Source organism: Salvelinus namaycush, chromosome 14 (assembly GCF_016432855.1).
Source record: "Salvelinus namaycush isolate Seneca chromosome 14, SaNama_1.0, whole genome shotgun sequence".
In the NCBI taxonomy this organism is placed as follows: domain Eukaryota; kingdom Metazoa; phylum Chordata; class Actinopteri; order Salmoniformes; family Salmonidae; genus Salvelinus; species Salvelinus namaycush.
In genome coordinates this window covers 2,177,269-2,199,956 of record NC_052320.1, presented here as the reverse complement: position 1 = coordinate 2,199,956, position 22,688 = coordinate 2,177,269, and the positions used below count along the sequence as shown (strand labels likewise).

At 43.7% G+C, this 22,688-nt stretch overlaps 1 protein-coding gene across 1 annotated transcript; it reads right to left on the bottom strand.

The window, feature by feature from the left end:
• Positions 1–8,465: 8,465 nt before the first annotated feature.
• Positions 8,466–19,919, bottom strand: gpr157 (G protein-coupled receptor 157). Its single transcript, XM_039007514.1, has 4 exons — positions 19,381–19,919; positions 11,025–11,238; positions 10,538–10,726; positions 8,466–9,729 (listed from the first exon to the last, which is right to left on the bottom strand). Exons 1-4 carry the CDS (start codon positions 19,755–19,757, stop codon positions 9,490–9,492), a joined length of 1,020 nt encoding a protein of 339 aa, XP_038863442.1. The 5' UTR covers positions 19,758–19,919; the 3' UTR covers positions 8,466–9,489.
• Between the last annotated feature and the right edge of the window lie 2,769 nt (positions 19,920–22,688).

Genomic DNA, 22,688 nt, shown 5'->3' with positions numbered 1-22,688 from the left:
AAATAGGTGGACATTAAACTTTTAACACTAACAGTCAACACTAAGAAACAATTCATTTATATTGATCTCTAATAATGTTATAAATTCACTTTGAATTTGTAGACAAAATTATGAAATATTTGACAGGTGTTTCACCAAGTATTTTGAGAGGCAAACTTGCCCTTGACTATAATAATGTATTAGAAAATATTGTTCAATTTCCCACAACATATTTTTTTCACTGCCTGGCTTAGTGATGAGGAAAGCCAAGCCCGCTATCATCACTTCAACAGAAACATCCTGCAAGTACAGTCATGTTGACATCTGTCACTATAATGTGTGCCAGAGGGGATGTTACCCTGTCAGAGAGTGTATGAGTCCCAAATGGCACCCTATTCCCTACTTAGTGCACTACTTTTGACCAGGACCCATAGCAGTGTAGTGCACTATATAGGGAATAGGTTGGCATTTGGGACAGAGCAATGAGTCTCATCTAACAGATGTTTCACCCATCAGCGCATCAGAACAACCTTTAGACGGGTCTGAATACAGAGAGAGTGGGATAACAGGTATAATTTGCTGGGAGCACCACCTGTTACAACATGCTCCTGACCAGGCCCTACTGCCTCAAAGAAAATCAAATAACCACAAGCCTCCTCTGTGTGCGTGCGTGTGTGTGTGTGCTTTTTTTCTTTACTTTTTCATGTCATCCCTCAAGGGTATTTAAGTTCACACTCTTTATACATTATACAGTGCATTCGGAAAGTATTCAGACCCCTTGACTTTTGACACATTTTGTTAAGCTACAGCCATATTTTAAAATTGATTAAATCGTTTTTTCCCCCTCATCAATCTACACACAATACTCCATAATGACATCACAATACGCCATCATGACATCACAATACCCCATAATGATGAAGCAAAAACAGGTTTTTAGAAATGCTTGCAAATAATACAAAATCTAATACTGAAATATCACATTTACATTGACCCTATACTCAGTACTTTGTAGAACGAGGTTTGGCAGCGATTACAGCCTCAAGTCTTATTGGGTATGAAGCTACATGCTTGGCACACCTGTATTTGGGGAGTTTCTCCCATTCTGCTCTGCAGATCCTCTCAAGCTCTGTCAGGTTGGATGGGGAGTGTCGCTGCACAGCTATTTTCAGGTCTCTCCAGAGATGTTCGATTGGGTTCGTCCGGGCTCTGGATGGGCCACTCAAGGACATAGAGACTTGTCCCGAAGCCAATCCTGTGTTGTCTTGGCTGTGTGCTTAGGGTTGTTGTCCTGTTGGAAGGTGAACCTTCGTACCAGTCTGAGGTCCTGAGCAGGTTTTCATCAAGGGTCTCTCTTGCTGCTTTGCTCTGTTCATCTTTCCCTCGATCCTGACTAGTCTCCCAGTCCCTGCCGTTGAAAAACATCCCCACAGCATGATGCTGCCACCACCATGCTTCACCGTAGGGATGGTGCCAGGTTTCCTCCAGACGTGACACTTGGCATTCAGGCCAAAGAGTTCAAACTTGGTTTCATCAGACCAGAGAATATTGTTTCTCATGATCTGAGAGTCCTTTAGGTGCCTTTTGGCAAACTCCAAGGCCCTTCTCCCCCAATTGCTCAGTTTGGCCGGGCGGCCTGCTCTAGGAAGAGTCTTGGTCGTTCCAAACCTCTTCCGTTTTAGAATGATGGAGGCCACTGTGTTCTTGGGGACCTTCAATGCTGCAGATATTTTTTGGTACCCTTCCCCAGATCTGTGGCTCAACACAACTCTGTCTCGGAGCTCTTATGGACAATTACTTTGACCTGATTGCTTGTTTTTTTCTCTGACATGTGGGACCTTATATAGACAGGTGTGTGCCTTTCCAAATCATGTCCAATCAATTGAATTTACCACAGGTGGACTCCAATCAAGTTGTAGAAACATCTCAAGGACGATCAATGGAAACAGGATGCACCTGAGCTCAATTTCGAGTCTCATAGCAAAGGGTCTGAACACTTAATAAACTTGCAAACATTTCTAGGAATCTGTTTTCACTTTGTCATTATGGGGAATTGTGTGTAGATGGATGAGGGAAAGGAATTATTGAATCCATTTTAGAATAAGGCTGTAACGTAACAAAATGTGTAAAAAGGGAAGGGGTCTGAATACTTTCCGAGTGCACTTTATATACAAAAGTATGTGGACACCCATTCAAATGAGTGGATTTGGCTATTTCAGCCACACCCGTTGCTGACAGGTGTATAAAATCAAGAACAGAGCCATGCAATCTCCATTGACAAACATTGGCAGTAGAATGGCCTTACTGAAGAGCTCAGAGACTTTCAATGTGACCATCATAGGATGCCACCTTTCCAACAAGTGAGTTCATCATATTTCTGCCCTGCTAGAGCCGACCCGGAAGTGGTAGGCCACACAAACTCACAGAACGGGACCTCCGAGTGCTGAAGCGCATAGCACATAAAAATCACCTGTCCTCGGTTGCAACACTCACTACTACCGAGTTCCAAACTGCCCCTGGAAGCAACCTCAGCACAAGAACTGTTCGTCAGGAGATTCATGAAATGGGTTTCCATGACCGAGCAGCCACACACAATGCCTCAGATCACCATGCGCAAGGCCATGTGTTGCCAGCAGTGGTGTAAAGCTCTCCACCATTGGATTCTGAAGCAGTGGAAACTTGTTCTCTGGAGTGATGAATCACACTTCACCATTTGGCTGAAATAGCTGAATCCACTCATTTGAAGGTGTGTCCACATACTTTTGACGGCTTCTAAAGGCTTCTAAAGTTTGTCATTTCCACTTTGACATTTCAGACTTCATTAACCCTTAAGAGAAATGTACCAACTCCTAAAAAAATGTCCAAAAAATGTTATAATCCACATAATAATTTACATTTCCTGTTGCTGCAGGATTATTTTCATGCTGTGTCAAACTGGCTCAAATTAAGATCCTACATCAGTAGATTATTCTCAGTTTGCTTGTTGAATTCACCAATTGTTGGTTAAATGGTGTGAAATTGTGACGTAACCTATGTACAGAATAATATTTTAGTCACATTGAAGTGAGTCCTGGTCAAGTTCTTTAACCAACAAGGCAAAACAAAAGATATTATGGATTAGGATCATAACACCCGATGTCACAGGAAAAGGACCCCAAAAAAAGATCATCAAGGACATCAACCACCCGAGCCACTGCCTGTTCACCCCGCTGCCATCCAGAAGGCGAGGTCAGTACAGGTGCATCAAAGCTGGGACCGAGAGACTGAAAAAACAGCTCCTATCTCAAGGCCATCAGACTGCTAAACAGAGAAGCTGCTTGACTACATTGAGACCCAATCACTGGACACGTTAATAAATGGATCACTAGTCACTTTATACAATGCCACTCTAAATAATGCCACTTTAATAATGTTTACATATCTTACATTACTCATATCACATGTACTATATACTGTATTTTATACCATCTATTGCACCTTGCCTCGGCCATCACTCATCCATATACAGTTGAAGTCGGAAGTTTACATACACTTGGGTTGGAGTCATTAAAACTCATTTTTCAAACACTCTACAAATTTCTTGTTAACAAACTATAGTTTTGGCAAGTCGGTTAGGACATCTACATTGTGCATGACACAAGTAATTTGTCCAACAATTGTTTACAGACAGATTATTTAACTTATGATTCAGTGTATCACAATTCCAGTGTGTCAGAAGTTTACATACACTAAGTGGACTGTGCCTTTAAACAGCTTGGAAAATTCCAGAAAATTATATCATGGCTTGAGAAGCTTCTGATAGGCTAATTGACATCATTTGAGTCAATTGGAGGTTTACCTGTGGATGTATTTCAAGGCCTACCTTCAGACTCAGTGCCTCTTTGCTTGACATCATGGGAAAATCAAAAGAAATCAACCAAGACCTCAGAAAAAGAATTGTAGACCTCCAGAAGTCTGGTTCATCTTTGGGAGCAATTTCCAAACGCCTGAAGGTACCACGTTCATCTGTACAAACATAAGTACGCAAGTATAAACACCATGGGACCACGCAGCCATCATACCGCTCAGGAAGGAGACGCGTTCTGTCTCCTAGAGATGAACGTACTTTGGTGAAAAGTGCAAATCAATCCCAGAACAACATCAAAGGATCTTGTGAAGATGCTGGAGGAAACAGGTACAAAAGTATCTATATCCACATTAAAACGAGTCCTATATCGACATAACCTGAAAGGCTGCTCAGCAAGGAAGAAGCCACCGCTCGAAAACCGCCATAAAAAAGCCAGACTACGGTTTGCAACTGCACATGGGAACAAAGATCGTACTTTTTGGAGAAATGTCCTCTGGTCTGATGAAACAAAACTAGAACTGTTTGGCCATAATGACCATCGTTATGTTTGGAGGAAAAAGGGGGAGGCTTGCTAGCCAAAGTACACCAACCTAACCATGAAGCACAGGGGTGGCAGCATCATGCTGTGGGGGTGCTTTGCTGCAGGAGGGACTGGTGCACTTCACAAAATAGATGGAAAATTATATGGATATATTGAAGCAACATCTCAAGACATCAGTCAGGAAGTTAAAGCTTGGTTGCAAATGGGTCTTCCAAATGGACAATGACCTCAAGCATATTTCCAAAGTTGTGGCAAAATGGCTTAAGGACAACAAAGTCAAGATATTGGAGTGGCAATCACAAAGCCCTGACCTCAATCCTATAGAAAATGTGTGGGCAGAACTGAAAAAGCATTTGCGTGCAAGGAGGCCTACAAACCTGACTCAGTTACACCAGCTCTGTCATGAGGAATGGGCCAAAATTCACCCAACTTATTGTTGGAAGTTTGTGGAAGGCTACCTGAAACGTTTGACCCAAGTTAAACAATTTAAAGGCAATGCTACCAAATACTAATTGAGTGTATGTAAACTTCTGACCCACTGGGAATGTGATGAAAGAAATAAAAGCTGAAATAAATAATTCTCTCTACTATTCTCTTCTGACATTTCACATTCTTAAAATAAAAAGTGGTGATCCTAACTGACCTAAAACAGGGAATTATTACTTGGATTAAATGTCAGGAATTTTAAATGTATTTGGCTAAGGTGTATGTAAACTTCTGACTTCAACTGTACTTTACATGCAAATATTCTCTTTCACCCCTTTAGATGTGTGTGTATTAGGTAGTTGTTGGGGAATTGTTAGATATTACTGCACAGTCGTGAACTAGAAGCACAAACATTTCGCTACACTCGCATTAACACCTGCTAACCGAGTGTATGTGACGAATACAATTTGATTTGGAATGTAGCAGAAAACTACAGTACTTGCACAGAGTTTCTAAACCCAGAGGTTCAACATCATAAGACTTCCGGTAACACTTGCGAAACAGACCAGTTGTTAATTTTCTCGAAATCTAAAGGCACAACCTAGATTCGAGACAATGTCTTTTTCGTCAAAATCAACTTTATATCGCAAGGAGTGACTCTGATTTTACTGCCTGTACATGCGCAGACACGATGACGTTCAGAAAGTGAACCTGAGTTTTGCTAGCCAACGTCGCCGTGACATCGCCTACAAGTGTGATCGGGGATTTCTATTGGAGAAGCAGTTTTAGCCTATCTTCATACTGTATTGTCTTTGGTAGTACCCTTGATATATACATTTGCACAGAATGTTGGCACCCCCCACTGGCCATATATTGCAGTCCAGCTCTATGGACTTGTCAGTATCTACACACGGTGCTAAACCGCAGAGGCGTTCCAGAGCAGAGACTGTGTGTAGTTACAGACCGGTTGTGCCCTAAAGATGGCGCTGTCGATCTATTAGGCAATACACATTAGTTATCCTAACCAGTAGTTTTTTATTTAAAAAGGATAGTCAGTTAAGAACAAATTGTTATTTACAGTTAACTGCCTTGTTCAGGGGCAGAACAACAGATTTTTACCCCGCCAGCTCCGGGATTCGATACAGCAACCGTTCGGTTACTGGCCCAACGCTCTAACCACTAGGATACCTGCCACCCCTTCAAGTATGCTTGATTCAAGTATGATTCAATCACATGTATTGTGTATTGTACATGTCATTGTGCATAAAATCGCAATGCTGTTAGCTAGATTGAATACTTTGTCTTTGGTCTACATTTAATTGCCAAGTTGGCAAGACTGAAAGAATAGACTTGAGAAGAGGTTATTACCGTCCACCTCCAGCATTAAACGCTGTTGATCTCTCATTAGTTTGTGGTGAAAACATCTCTCAGTCATCTTATCTATCTCATCCCTAATTAACAAGTGAGATATTTCACGTTATGACCCAAACCCCTTTTTTCCCCCCTCCAACCTTCGGTCTAATACATTCAACCTGGCATTGGTTCAAAGAGCCATCAACACACTGTAATGGACACTGTTGTGAGTAGAAGGCCTTGCATTAAGATGGTGTGTAAATGCCCCCCTACCCCCCCAGCCCTTCTGCTCCAATAGGTCCCAGTCATAAGTTAATGAATGAAGTGGGTCGATAGGCATCAACCAGACAGAGAGAAAAACCCATCTATCTATGGGCATACAGCCATTTCAATGTCAGCCAAATGTGCCCGATCACTCCCAAGACCAACACAATGGATTAAGTCATAGTATGACCCAGCATTCCAAATGGGCCACTATTCCCTACATAGTGCCCTACTTTTGACCAGAGGCCCACTACAATCGGGAATAGGGTCCCATTTGGGACGTATGCGTGGACAAAAATGCAGTAGCGTCTTTACACCTCCCCCCTCCCCTCCCTTGGTTGTTCTCAAGGGTACAAAACAGTTTACTGTCCGTTTTCATCAGCATAAACAGACCTAGGACAGTGTCCCAAAAATGCCCTGGTCAAAAGTAGTGCACTATATAGAAAATGGGGTGTCATTTGGGACGAGATACTACACTTCCTCAACAGCCTCCAAGCCATCATCATGCTTGGTCATTGTGACTGTTGGCTATAGATCAAAAGGTCAACTATACTATATAGCTGAAGGAAAATAAAATTTCAATATGATCCCTTTATTTGTCAATTGTACACAAGGTGCAACCGAAATGTGACTTCCGCTCTATCCCAAACCCTCTGAAACACACACACAGGTTGGAGAGGGGACTGGCACAGTGGGATGTCCGTAGAGCAGCTGTTGTGATAGGTTAAGTGCATTGCTTAAGGGCACAACAGCAGACAGGCAATGACATCTAGGATTTGATACTAGCAACCCTAAGGTTGACAGCTCAATTCTCACCTGATTTTTTTTCTCCCCCTGTCAGACGCAGGATTTAAACTGGCAACCCTCTAGGTTTCGAGACTAACTGCTCGGCCATCTAAAACAGAACTGATACATATAACCATAGCCTTTCCTTCCACAAGGACAGATCCCAGATCTACAGAAAACTCGTATGACGTGACAACACACAGGAGGTTGGAGGCACCTTAATTGTTGAGGACGGGCTCGTGGTAATGGATGCAGCGGAATGGTATCAAATACATGGTTCCCAGCCATTATGCCTTCTTCCCCTCAGCAGCCTCCACTGCAATGACCATAGGAGTTGGCAAAACAGCACAAACAGATCTGGCACCAGGCTAGAATAGGTTCTATCCTCATGGCTTTGTTGTTGTTGTTATTAAACAAATAATCCATTGTTTGTTGACCCCATAATAAATAAGGGAAACTGAACTGCAACATCAAGAGCACAATGTAGGGACTGTATGTTTTGGTTAGGGCCTTAAAGGAGAAGGACTGACTGATCCCCCATGGCAAATGACACCACATACAGTGTTAGACTGCCCACAGAGGACCACATCCACCAAGCCAGAGACACAAAAACTATTCTGTGTGTCTTGTGACAAAACAAAAAAAACCTTCCTCTTTTTCCTTCACATAACATGTCTAATCAATCACAATTAGAGAGACGACAGCAATGATCAATAAATCAACTTACCAACCATCCTCCCTCTTCAATCAGTGACTTCTGCAACAGCTACTTGACCTCTGGAAAGGTCAATTAAACAATAATCACTGCTGGTCGAGAGCAGTTCTCCCCCTACACACAGCAGCACTTTGTCTGCATCCAAAACGACACCCTATTTCCTATTATAGTGCACTACTTTTGACCATTATTTCCTATATAGTGCACTACTTTTGACCATTATTTCCTATATAGTGCACTACTTTTGACCATTATTTCCTATATAGTGCACTACTTTTGACCATTATTTCCTATATAGTGCACTACTTTTGACCATTATTTCCTATATAGTGCACTACTTTTGACCATTATTTCCTATATAGTGCACTACTTTTGATCATTATTTCCTATATAGTGCACTACTTTTGACCAGGCCTGACACATCAGCAAAAGAAAATTAAATAAAAGGCTTTAAAATGTTATTTTTCTGCAAAAAGCAATGAATCGCCTAATTAAAATACATTGTTCAAGACATCTAGTTGACAGAGGGATAAATGATAGTTGTAGCTCAGAGATCAGTCTTTAGTGGATTTATTAGTCTTTATTATGATTTACATTTCAAAAAACGTCAGTAATAAAAAATAAAGTAGAAAGAGATTTGGCAAAGTAGAAGGCTATTGATAAGGCACAACTTTTACTTTCCTCTTTACCAATATACCATGTTGCGTGAGAGCCCTTTTCAGAACATAGACTCTTCGTACAGCCAAATTCCACGCCATCTTTCAGTAGGTTGTGGCTTTTGTAAACGTCATTGGTAGTAGTGATATGGTGCCATTTACCAAAACAGTAGATGCAACATTTAATTTGAGATACAAAGTACATTGTTAAACAATGCTATAAACTCAACGATAACCCGGTATAAAAATAACAATATTAAATTGCACTGTGCAGTGTCTGTTGCTCTAATACAAGAATAGGAAGACACCGATAAGTAAGAACAATATAAAATGTTGCCTTGGAAAAACCCCTTAAAAATACATCCACATGTGCATCCTAAATGGCACCCTATATAGTGCACAACTTTTGAACAGAGCCCCTATGTACAACTTCCCCACTAGAATGACCTTGGCGATCACCCTTATGGATGGTCCAATGTGTCCAATGCTAGTGACTGAGCACAGCAAGGAATCTCTTCCAAAAAAAACCAACAAATAAAAACGACATGCGTGCTTTAATTATCCTCATCACCTAAAGTGCATGTTGAGTGTGTGGCCTGTCAGGAGAGGCCGTACAACGTGCACACGTCTGCAGAATTTGCGACCCTCCCTTGGGGGGGGGGGGGGGGGCACTTGCATTAATGAGTGGACTGCAGTAAGGAAGCTTGTTTCCAACCCCCCCCCCCCCCCCCACATTATTAGACCTGCCCTTTTCACACTACAGTGCTAACTCTGATGTTCTCCTTTCACACAGCACCAGGCATCTATAGCAGAGGATGTGGAACCAGGCCAGCCAAGTACAGCTCGGCTCAATATTGTGAAAAGTGTCTCAGAAAGCCAGCCAGGGTGCGAGTGTGCTCCGTCCATCCATTCAGACCCAGGGTCAGCAGCCGTCCGGCCAGCCACGAGGGCTGGTATTGGGGATGTCCTCTGGTTGTGAGGGGGTCTCCACATCCAGGACCAAACCACTGTGGTTGGATGTGTTGGAAGGTATGAGGGAGGCCCCAGACCCGACCCTGCAGGAGCAGCAGCAGAGCATGGTGAGGAGACGGGAGCGGATTGGCTGGGTGAACAGGACAAACATGATACAGTTTGCAGCTCCCTGGAAGGTATTCCCAATGCCCTAGAGAAACAGATTCAACCATTAATGGACGGACAGATATATGACTAAAGGATGAATGTAAAGATGAATGAAGGAAAGAGAGGTTTGGTGGATGGATAGACAGTTAGGTACTGATATTTGATATACGAGCTCCGACTGGGAAAAGTTGTTTTCAAATGGTCATCCAACTCGGAATTCCAACTCGGGAAGTCAAGCCTCTTTCTAGAGGTCCAACTTTCCGACCTGAAGATCACTGATGTCATGATTTGACCTCATATTTTTCGAGTTCGCAGTTGTCTTGAAAGCACCATAAGATGCTGTAGCAACAGCTCTTGCTCTGTCTAATATATTTTCAAAGGCCATGTATCTGTATGCTGTAAATAAGATACGAATATACTGCACAAACGTCAATTTAATTCCACTATATTTTGCTAAATGAACCTACAGACCGATAAGCATGACCAGTCTAATGTATTTCCATCAATGAAGAGGCTATAAAACATTATTTCACAATGGGATTGTTTCTTCTCCTGGACAATGGGCCGGTGCCATTTTTATTTATTGGCTTTTCTAAATCGGACAAAAGTCGGCTATTACCGGCTAACAGAAACCCTACTGCACACATGCTGCACACATGCTGCACACATGCTGCACACATGCTGCACACATGCTGCACACATGCTGCACACATGCTGCACACATGCTGCACAAATGCTGCACACATGCTGCACACATGCTGCACACATGCTGCACAAATGCTGCGGCAGGTTTTGAGAATCATTGGTGAGGATAGAACATGAGGCCTGGAGATGTGCCAATACAAACTCACATGTAGAGTGACGAGCACAGGGTTCTGCCTGGCGGGGGAGTCAGTCAGCATCAGCAGGAAGCGCACGGTGCTCCAGATACGCAGGGCGATGAAGATGATGGGGATAAGGGTCAACTTCCTGTCGGCCATATTGGAAAGGGACAGAGGACTGCAGGCCAGGATGGGCCGGTACTCAGACAGAGCCGCATGCTGGTCGACAGAGACAAAACAGGAATATTTATCAAGTGGCTAAATGTGCTTGAGACCTGCCATGGAGAAAATGTTTGTGATAGTCTACACTGGAATTAGTAAAGCCACCTTGAGAACTCTGCAAAAATCAATGTAAAACCGCAGTGAAATCATGACTTCAGCTAAAAAAAATAAATAAAAAAAATAAATCTTTAATTTGTCTAAAATATATTTTTTAAATTACATGCATTCCTTCTCAAATTTCACCCCAGTGACACTTATCAATAGTACTGGGGTATAGATTGTAACAGATCCTCACCGCTCTGTGGATGTGCTTCTTGATGAGGACATAGAGAACGGGAAGGGTGAGATAGGCCAGGAACTCCCATATCTTCCCAGTGAGCAGCATCCACAGGACATGGTCTGGAGCCTGGATACTCACCCAGCACCAGCCCACAGACACCTCCGATGCATCGTAGCCAATACGGCCCAGTGACAGAGCTGCTACTGTGATACCTAGAGGGATGCCCCAGCTGGTGGGGAGGGGAGAGATGGAGGAAGAGACAGGGGAGGAGGAAGAGACAGGGGAAGAGGAAGACAGGGGAAGAGGAAGCGGTGATGGATGAGCAGAATGAATGAATTAATGAACATATCATTGTGAACCCCCTGACAAGCTTGCCAGCCACACATTTCCTCTAAAGTCTGGTGATCATTATGTGCAACTATGTCATGCTACCAAGGAAAGCTGCTTAGGCCTCGCTATATAGCCTACATGTTGAAAGTGCAACCCCAAAATCTGCAACTCATTTCCTGAAAAGTCACGAGTCACACACAGTGTAACATTTCAGCACCCTGTATGTAAACTGAATTGCTTTTATTTCACTATACGAAACAGAACCACTCAGTGTGGATCAAGGCTAACATTTCAGCATGCTACCCCTTTACATGTTGAGCCTTAAAACCGAAGATGAGATGTTCGAGAGAATCAAATCCATGATGCATTGGGGGTAAATGGTAACTGACTGACTGATCTAAAAAAAATAATAAGTGAGCAGTTATTTATGATGATCAAGGTGATTTGTAGATCAGTCGGTCGGTAGTCGCCTGCACTGTCATCCGCAATGCTCAACAAGCCCATTGCGTCACTTGTGATACTGAAGCACACATCAGCAGTTCTGGGGAGAGCGTGATGCCCTGCGGGTTCAGGTAATCTCCCACTCACTGAGGGAGAGCGTGACTACCTGCGCGTTCAGGTAATCTTCCACTCACTGAGGGAGAGCATGACGCCCTGCGTGTTCAGGTAATTTTCCACTCACTGAGGGAGAGCGTGACTCCCTGGCGTTCAGGTAATCTTCCACTCACTGAGGGAGAGCATGACGCCCTGCGTGTTCAGGTAATTTTCCACTCACTGAGGGAGAGCGTGACTCCCTGGCGTTCAGGTAATCTTCCACTCACTGAGGGAGAGCGTGACGCCCCGCGCGTTCAGGTAATCTTCCACTCACTGAGGGAGAGCGTGACGCCCTGCGTGTTCAGGTAATCTTCCACTCACTGAGGGAGAGCGTGACGCCCTGCGTGTTCAGGTAATCTTCCACTCACTGAGGGAGAGCGTGACGCCCCGTGCGTTCAGGTAATCTTCCACTCACTGAGGGAGAGCGTGACGCCCCGTGCGTTCAGGTAATCTTCCACTCACTGAGGGAGAGCGTGACGCCCTGCGTGTTCAGGTAATCTTCCACTCACTGAGGGAGAGCGTGACGCCCTGCGCGTTCAGGTAATCTTCCACTCACTGAGGGAGACCGTGACGCCCTGCGCGTTCAGGTAATCTTCCACTCACTGAGGGAGAGCGTGACGCCCTGCGTGTTCAGGTAATCTTCCACTCACTGAGGGAGAGCGTGACGCCCTGCGTGTTCAGGTAATCTTCCACTCACTGAGGGAGAGCGTGACGCCCTGCGTGTTCAGGTAATCTTCCACTCACTGAGGGAGAGCGTGACGCCCTGCGTGTTCAGGTAATCTTCCACTCACTGAGGGAGACCGTGACGCCCTGCGTGTTCAGGTAATCTTCCACTCACTGAGGGAGACCGTGACGCCCTGCGTGTTCAGGTAATCTTCCACTCACTGAGGGAGAGCGTGACGCCCTGCGTGTTCAGGTAATCTTCCACTCACTGAGGGAGAGCGTGACGCCCTGCGCGTTCAGGTAATCTTCCACTCACTGAGGGAGAGCGTGACGCCCTGCGTGTTCAGGTAATCTTCCACTCACTGAGGGAGAGCGTGACGCCCTGTGCGTTCAGGTAATCTTCCACTCACTGAGGGAGGGCGTGACGCCCCGCGCGTTCAGGTAATCTTCCACTCACTGAGGGAGACCGTGACGCCCTGCGTGTTCAGGTAATCTTCCACTCACTGAGGGAGAGCGTGACGCCCTGCGTGTTCAGGTAATCTTCCACTCACTGAGGGAGAGCGTGACGCCCTGCGTGTTCAGGTAATCTTCCACTCACTGAGGGAGACCGTGACGCCCTGCGTGTTCAGGTAATCTTCCACTCACTGAGGGAGAGCGTGACGCCCTGCGTGTTCAGGTAATCTTCCACTCACTGAGGGAGAGCGTGACGCCCTGTGCGTTCAGGTAATCTTCCACTCACTGAGGGAGGGCGTGACGCCCCGCGCGTTCAGGTAATCTTCCACTCACTGAGGGAGAGCGTGACGCCCTGCGTGTTCAGGTAATCTTCCACTCACTGAGGGAGAGCGTGACGCCCTGCGTGTTCAGGTAATCTTCCACTCACTGAGGGAGACCGTGACGCCCTGCGTGTTCAGGTAATCTTCCACTCACTGAGGGCCAACATCTTCAATTCACTCTTAACATTTCATGACTCGTTATATAATTGAAGGATATTTCTGGACTCATTCCTTTCAGGTACCCTATTCCATATATAGGACACTACTGTTGACCAGGGCATTATATACGGAGCATTAAAAAAAGTATTCAGACCCCTTGACATTTTACACATTGTTACGTAACAGCCTTATTCTAAAAAGGATTACAATCGTTTTCCCCCCCCTCATCAATCTACACACAAGACCCCATAAATGACAAAGCAAAAACAGGTTTCAATTTTAGCAAACGAATAAATACAAAAAGTACTGAAATATCTCCCCCCTCCCCCCCCAGTAATCCCACTCTGGAACGCATATGCTTGTAGAGTATATTATGTTCAAAATATATATTGAAAAATGTACAAAATCAAAAATAGTTCAATATTCATGTATCATTTTCTATATTTATAAATTAAATGTAGAAAAAAAGTTTTCAAAATCAAAATACAAAAACGGTAAACCTTCATATGACTCATTTTTGCTTTGTAGCACATACAGATGAAACATTACAGAGTCTTAAAGGAGGCATGGGTAAGGCCAACATTTCATAAATACAGTGCATTCGGCCAGTACATCCGAGTCTTATTGGGTATGAAGCTACAAGCTTGGCACACCTGTATTTAGGGAGTTTCTCCCATTCTTCTCTGCAGATCCGTTCAAGCTCTGTCAGGTTAGAGGGGACCTGCACAGCTATTTTCAGGTCTTCAGAGATGTTCGATCGGGTTCAAGTCCGGGCCCCTCATGGACATTCATAGACTTGTCCCGAAGCAACTCCTGCGTTGTCTTGGCTGTGTGCTTTGGGTCGTTGTCCTGTTGGAAGGTGAACCTTCGCCCCAGTCTGAGGTCCTGAGCAGGTTTTCATCAAGGATCTCTCTGTACTTTGCTCCGTTCATCTTTCCCTCGATCCTGACTAGTCTCCCAGTCCCTGCCAATGAAAAACATCCCCACAGCATAATGCTGCCACTACCATGCTTCACTGTAGGATTGGTGCCAGGTTTCCTTCAGACGTGACACTTGGCATTCAGGCCAAACTATTCAATCTTGTTTTCATCAGACCAGAGAACCTTGTTTCTCATGGTCTGAGAGTCCTTTAGGTGGCATTTGGCAAACTGCAAGCGGGCTGTCATGTGGCTTTTACTGAGGAGTGGCTTCCGTCTGGCCACTCTACCATAAAGGCCTGATTGGTGGAGTGCTGCAGAGATTGGAGAACCTTCCAGAAGGACAACCATCTCCAGAGGAACATCGGGTTCTTGGTCACCTCCTTCTCCCCCGATTGCTCAGTTTGGCCGGGCGGCCTGCTCTAGGAAGAGTCTTGGTGGTTCCAAACTTCTTCCATTTAAGAATGGAGGCCACTGTGTTCTTGGGGAACTTCAATGCTGCAGACATTTTTTGGTACCCTTCCCCAGATCTGTGCCTCATCACAATCCTGTCTCGGATCTCTACGGACAATTCCATCGACCTCATGGCTTGGTGCTCTGACATACACTGTCAACTGTGCCACAGTTGGCACAGTTGACAGTGCAATTTACCACAGGTGGACTCCAATTCTTTGTTATTTAAACCTTTATTTAACCAGGCAAGTCAGTTAAGAACAAATTCTAATTTACAATGACGACCAAAAGACCTCCAGCGGGGACGGGGACAAAAATGTATATATATTCTAATTTACATACATATATAACTATATTTAAATAAATAAATGACAAAACACACATCACGACGAGAGAAACCACAACATAAAGAGAGACCTAAAGACAACAACATAGCAAGGCAGCAACACAAAACATGGCAGTAACATTATTGGGCACAGACAACAGCACAAAGGGCAAGAAGGTAGAGACAACACCAATCAAGTTGTAGAAACATCTCAAGGATGATCAATGGAAACAGGACGCACCTGAGCTCCATTTCAAGTCTCATAGCAAAAGGTCTGAATATTTTTTTAAATAAGGATAAAAAAAATATTTAAAAAACTGTTTTTGCTTCGTCATTATGGGGTATTGTGTGTAGATGGATGAGGGGAAAATAACAATTGAATCCATTTTAGAATAAGGCTGTAACGTAACAAAATGTGAAAAAAGGGGTCTGATAACTTTCCGAATGCGCTGTAGGATTTGGGTCACAGCTGAAGGTACAGAAACCTCAATCAACTGTATTGCTACTCCCTTTTGAGCTGGTTTATATTTTTAAAAAGTGTACTGGGATCAAAACTTGGTTCAAATACTATTCAACATCTTACAAATAATTTCAGCGTTTGCTCTGGTCTGTCTGGAGTGCAGGATGGGGGTTGCACTTTTGCAACTACTCTATTCCTTTCATTGCAGCAGGCAAGCTCAATCAAACCCAGATAAAGTATTACAAATGATTTCAAATAGTACTGGAACCAAAGTCTGACTTGGCACCTATAATCACATATACAGTTGAAGTCGGAAGTTTACATACACTTAGGTTGGAGTCATTAAAACTCGTTTTTTCAACCACTCCACAAATTTCTTGATATCAAACTATAGTTTTGGCAACTCGGTTAGGACATCTACTTTGTGCATGACACAATTAATTCTTCCAACAACTGTTTACAGACAGATTATTTCACTGTATCACAATTCCAGTGGGTCAGAAGTGTACATACAGTTAGTTGACTGTGCCTTTAAACAGCTCGGAAAATTCCAGAAAACGTCATCATGGCTTTAGAAGCTTCTGATAGGCTAATTGACATCATCATCATTTGAATCAATTGGAGGTGTACCTGTGGATGTATTTCAAGGCCTACCTTCAAACTCAGTGCCTCTGATTGACATCATGGGAAAATCAAAAGAAATCAGCCAAGACGTCAGAAAAAAATTGTAGACCTCCACAAGTCTGGTTCATCCTTGGGAGCAATTTCCAAACGCCTGAAGGTACCACGTTCATCTGTACAAACAATAGTACGCAAGTATAAACACCATGGGACCACGCAGCCGTCAAACCGCTCAGGAAGGAGACGTGTTCTGTCTCCTAGAGATGAACGTACTGTGGTGCGAAAAGTGCAAATCAATCCCAGAACAACAGCAAAGGACCTTGTGAAGATGCTGGAGGAAACAGGGTCAAAAGTATCTATATCCACAGTAAAACAAGTCCTATATCGACATAACCTGAAAGGCTGCTCAGCAAGGAAGAAGCCACTGCTCCAAAACCACCATAAAAAAAGCCAGACTATGGTTTGCAACTGCACATGGGGACAAAGATTGTACTTTTTAGAGAAATGTCCTTTGGTCTGATGAAACAAAAATAGAATTGTTTGGCCATAATGACCATCGTTATGTTTGGAGGAAAAAGGGGGAGCCTTGCAAGCCGAAGAACACCATCCCAACCGTGAAGCACGGGGGTGGCAGCATCATGTTGTGGGGTGCTTTGCTGCAGGAGGGACTGGTGCACTTCACAAAATAGATGGCATCATGTGGAAGGAAAATTATGTGGATATATTGAAGTAACATCTCAAGACATCAGTCAGGAAGTTAAAGCTTGGTCGCAAATGTGTCTTCCAAATGGACAATGACCTCAAGCATACTTACAAAGTTGTGGCAAAATGGCTTAAGGACAACAAAGTCAAGGTATTGGAGTGGCCATCACAAAGCCCTGACATCAATCCCATAGAAAATGTGTGGGCAGAACTGAAAAAGCATGTGCGAGCAAGGAGGCCTACAAACCTGACTAAGTTACACAAGCTCTGTCAGGAGGAATGGGCCAAAATACACCCAACGTATTGTGGGAAGCTTGTGGAAGGTTATCCGAACCGTTTGACCCAAGTTAAACAATTTAAAAAGGCAATGCTACCAAATATTAATTGAGTGTATGTAAACTTCTGACCCACTGGGAATGTGATGAAAGTAATAAAATCTTAAATAAATCCATCTCTACTATTATTCTGACATTTCACATTCTTAAAATAAAGTGGTGATCCTAACTGACCTAAGACAAGGAATTTTTACTCTGATTAAATGTCAGGAATTGTGAAAAACTGAGTTTAAATGTATTTGGCTAAGGTGTATATAAACTTCTGACTTCAACTGTACGTTTGTTATTTGTTATGGGAATTTTATGAATAATGACTAAAGGATTTATACATTTAACGTAGAATTATAACTAACAGAATTATATCCTGTCTGATGGAGAATGTTTGTCCATAAGAAAGAGGGACTGTTAGCAGGCAAGGAACTGTGGCAGACAACTTGTGACCACTGTGAAACTGATAACAGGGGTGGAAGTCTCCCCACCCAGGGAGGGGAGAGACCTTGACCTTGTAGTAGATTGTATAACAGGGGTGGAAGTCTCCCCACCCAGGGAGGGGAGAGACCTTGGCCTTGTAGTAGATTGTATAACAGGTGGCGGACAATGTATGAGAAGAAGACTTGTGAACTATGTTGCCATTGTATCTGAGAGGAGGAGGGACGTTTATGACGAAATGTGAGGTATATAAACCAATGTACCGGAAATGATAAACAGAGCTCTCGAGAATAAAAGCTATTGATTAATTTGGTGGCCGGTCTCTGTCCATTTTATGCAAATAAGAACCTTACAAATTCTTAGAAACGGACAGAGTGTTTTAATTGAATTGGTTAACGAACACATTGGAATGAAATTCCTCTAACATTATTATCCATGTACTATGTACCTTGTTGTGTGAGGTTCAATAGAAAAGGGATCACTGAAGAATTCATTATAGAACACAACACACATTGTGACAAGGCATGTCCATTGCCTGGGCTCTGGGGTGGAGAAAGGGTTTTGATGTTATATACAAAAAAATTATAAACTGGATGGGTCGAGCGCTGACAGCCGTGGTATATCAGACCGTATATGACAGGTATGACAAAATATATATTTTTACTGCTGTAATTATATTGGTAACCAGTTTATAATAGCAATAAGGCACCTAAGGGGGGTTTGTGGTATATGGCCAATATACACAGGTATTCCGCATTGCGTCGTGCATAAGAACAACCCTTAGCAGAGGTATATTGGCCATAGACCACACCTCCTCAGGTCTTATTGCTTAAATAGCAACTCAGTGAAGAATTGTCCAAAAGGCAGACTATCCTTTCTGTATTGTTTATCAATAAAAAACCTACCATGTGTTTCTGTGGTGTCTATTCAACTATTATTTCAGTGGACTGGGTGTAAGGTGTACTGCAAAACATTCTCTAATGTGTCATTGGGTATTAATTGACCATTAATTGAGTATTAATTGGATGTTAATTTAGCCTAATTGAGTAAACAGGAGACAATAGGCGTGCAGGTGCTTCAGGTGTAGCCCCGAAGATGCTCAAAGTCTAATTTTCATAAGGTTTGAAACAGTATCAATAGTTTACACTATAGTACAATGTATAATACCTCTACCATATGTACAATACCAGGTGACCTTATTTATATGCCGCGTTCACATGCTAGTCCGAACTAGAAAACTCGGAAATGTCTGACTTGCTGACTCCTTGAACGCAGCACGTGCATAACTACAACCAGTTAGAAGGTTGGAAATGTCAGTTTCATAGTTGCGACTCGCATGTGAACGCGGAATTAATACCAAGTTACATGGTGAAATAGCCTAACGTCAGAAGTGCTGAAATGCCCAGGTATGGGAAGGTAATATATTCCTCATGAATATTCATAAACGCGTCATACTAGAGTAGAGAAACAACATAGCTGGATCAGGTGACTCTTGGCCTTGATATTTCACAGACCCTATCCCAAACTTAAATCTAATCAATCAAAACATTTCACAGTTTATACAACTGTTATTATTATGATATGAAAATGAATCAAGCGCAAGTACCCACCTGATAACGTGAAAACATAACACGAAGCTGTCAGCTTGTCTTTGATTCGACTTGACGATTAAAATGTACAGATATATAGCGATAGCGACAGTCCAGAAAAACGAACTTGTGTTGGCGAAAGTAGATATCGCTCCTTGAACGACGCAATCCACAGAGTTTGATTCAAAGACACTCCAAACTCCGTATGCGTACGAGCCCGCAGACAAAAAGTCAGCCACGGACAAGTAGACCAGAAGTGTTCTCGGCGTTGTCCTCAAATCTGGCCAAATGATGTACGTACAGATAATAAGTAAAGAGCCCAAAAAAGACAGGGCACACGAAATCAAAATAACTATCTGTTCTGAAATGTACACAACTGTCTGATTATCAACGGCCATGATATCCAAAACTACTGCGCGCTAGGTCAATCTACACTCACTAATAAGGCACGAATAGTTTTCCAGCATTCCAATATGAACTCATTCCATCAACGAATAGGCCTAGTTGCTTGGGTGAACAAGTCACCGCGTCAAAGGATCCTGAAAACTGTAGTGTACCCAGGTAGTTGTAAAGTTCATGTGTGTGTCGTGAACAACATTAGCGTAAGCACACTCATGGAATCGGTGGTTTGCCTTCAAAATAAAAGTCCCCCATCGAAACATGCAAACGGATCCAAATGTGGAATCATGACACAATTGAACTAGATCGGCTATTCCCAAACTGAGATAAGCGTACCCCCAGGTGTACGTGCAATGCCGTCGGGGGTAAGCCAAATAAAAATGTGATACACATTTTCAAACAGTTCATTTAGATTTTCCAACACGGCTATACATTTGGGTGATGAAAAGGCCAACAAAAACTAGACGGACAATGCCTTCATCAAACAACACTGTTTCACGATGCGTCAGTGACATGGCAGGAGATGTTTTGAAACAATTACTGCTTCGCATACAAGCCAGTGAATTCTATGCGTTACAGCTCGATGAATCAACAGACGTGGCAGGCCTGGCACAGCTCCTGGTATATGTCCGTTACGTTTATGGGGGGTCAATTAAGACATCCTCTTCTGCAAATCACTGGAAACAGAACAATAGGAGAGGATATTTTTAAAGTACTGGACAGCTTTGTGGCATCAAATGGACTTTGGTGGTCAAGATGTGTTGGTATCTGTACTGATGGCGCAAAAGCCATGACAGGGAGACATAGAGGAGTGGTAACGTGTGTGCAAGCAGTTGCTCCCGACGACCCTTAGCTACACCGCAGCATCCACCGAGAGGCTCTTGCTGCCAAGGGAATGCCTGACAGCTTGAAAGAAGTTTTGGACACTACAGTGAAAATGGTTAACTTTGTTAAAGCAAGGCCCCTGAACTCTCGTGTATTTTCTGCATTACGCAATGATATGGGCAGCAACCATGTAACGCTTTTACAACATACAGAAGTGCGCTGGTTATAAAGGGGCAAAGTATTGACACGTTTTTTTTTTAAATTGAGAGACGAGCTTAAAGTTTTCTTTACTGACCATAATTTTCACTTGCATGATGACGAGTTTCTCACACGACTGGCCTATCTGGGTGATGTTGTTTCTCGCCTGAATGATCTGAATCTAGGATTACAGGGACTCTCCGCAACTACATTCAATGTGCGGGACAAAATTGAGGCTATGATTAAGAAGTTGGAGCTCTTCTCTGTCTGCATTAACAAGAACAACACACAGGTCTTTCCATCATTGTATGATTTTTTGTGTGTAAATGAACTCAAGCTTATGGACAATGTCAAATGTGATATAGCGAAGCACCTGAGTGAGTTGGGTGAGCAATTACGCAGGTACTTTCCCGAAACAGACGACACAAACAACTGGATTCGTTATCCCTTTCATGCCCTGCCTCCAGTCCACTTACCCATATCTGAACAAGAGAGCCTCATCAAAATTCCAACAAGCGGTTCTGTGAAAATTGAATTTAATCAGAAGCCACAGGCAGATTTCTGGATTGGGCTGCACTCAGAGTATCCTGCCTTGACAAATCGCGCTGTTAAGACACTGATGCCCTTTCCAACCACGTACCTATGTGAGAATGGATTCTCGGCACTGACTAGCATTAAAACTAAATACAGGCACAGACTGTGCGTGGAAAATGATTTAAGACTGAGACTCTCTCCCATACAACCCAACATTGCAGAGTGATGTGCATCATTTCAAGAAATCCCTTCTCATTCTCATTAACCTGTGGTGAGTTATTCACAATGATGAACAAATAAGGTTTTAGTGACTATGCATAGATATGCATAGATAATAACAGAGAGTAGCAGCAGCTGATTAGCTGCTCAGGAGTCTTATGGCTTGAGGGTAGAAGCTATTTAGGAGGCTTTTGTAACTAGACTTGGCGCTCCGGTACCGCTTGCCGTGCGGTAGCAGAGAAAACAGTCTATGACTAGGGTGGCTGGAGTCTTTGATAATTTTTAGGGCCTTTCTCTGACACCGCCTGGTATAGAGGTCCTGGATGGCAGGAAGCTTGGCCCCTGTGATGTACTGGGCCGTACGCACTACCCTCTATAGTGCCTTGTGGTCGGAGGCCGAGCAGTTGCCATACCAGGTAGTGGTGCAACCCGTCAGGATGCTCTCGATGGTGCGGCTGTAAAACCTTTTGAGGATCTGAGGACCCATGCAAAATCTTTTCAGTCTCCTGAGGGGGAATAGGTTTTGTCGTGCCCTCTTCACGACTGTCTGGGTGTGCTTGGACCCTGTTGGTGATGTGGACGCCAAGGAACTTGAAGCTCTCAACCTGCTCCACTACAGCCCCATTGATGAGAATGGGGGCGTGCTCGGCCCTCTTTTTCCTATTGTCCACAATCATCTCCTTTTTCTTGATCACGTTGAGGGAGAGGTTGTTGTCCTTGCACCACATGGTCAGGTCTCTGACCTCCTCCCTATAGGCTGTCTCATCGTTGTCAGTGATCAGGCCTACCACTGATGTGACATCAGCAAACTTAATGATGGTGTCGGAGTTGTACCTGGTAGTGCAGTCATGAGTGAACAGGGAGTACAGGAGGGGGCTGAGCACGCACCCCTGAGGGGCCCCCGTATTGAAGATCAGCGTGGCGGATGTGTTGTTACCTACCCTTACCACCTGGGGGCCGTCAAGAAGTCCAGGATCCAGTTGCAGAGGGAGGTGTTTAGTCCCAGGGTCCTTAGCTTAGTGATGAGCTTTGAGGGCACTATGGTGTTGAACGCTGAGCTGTAATCAATGAATAGCATTCTCACATTGGTGCTCCTTTTGTCCAGGTGTGAAAGGGCAGTGTGGAGTGCAATAGCGATTGCATCATCTGTGGAT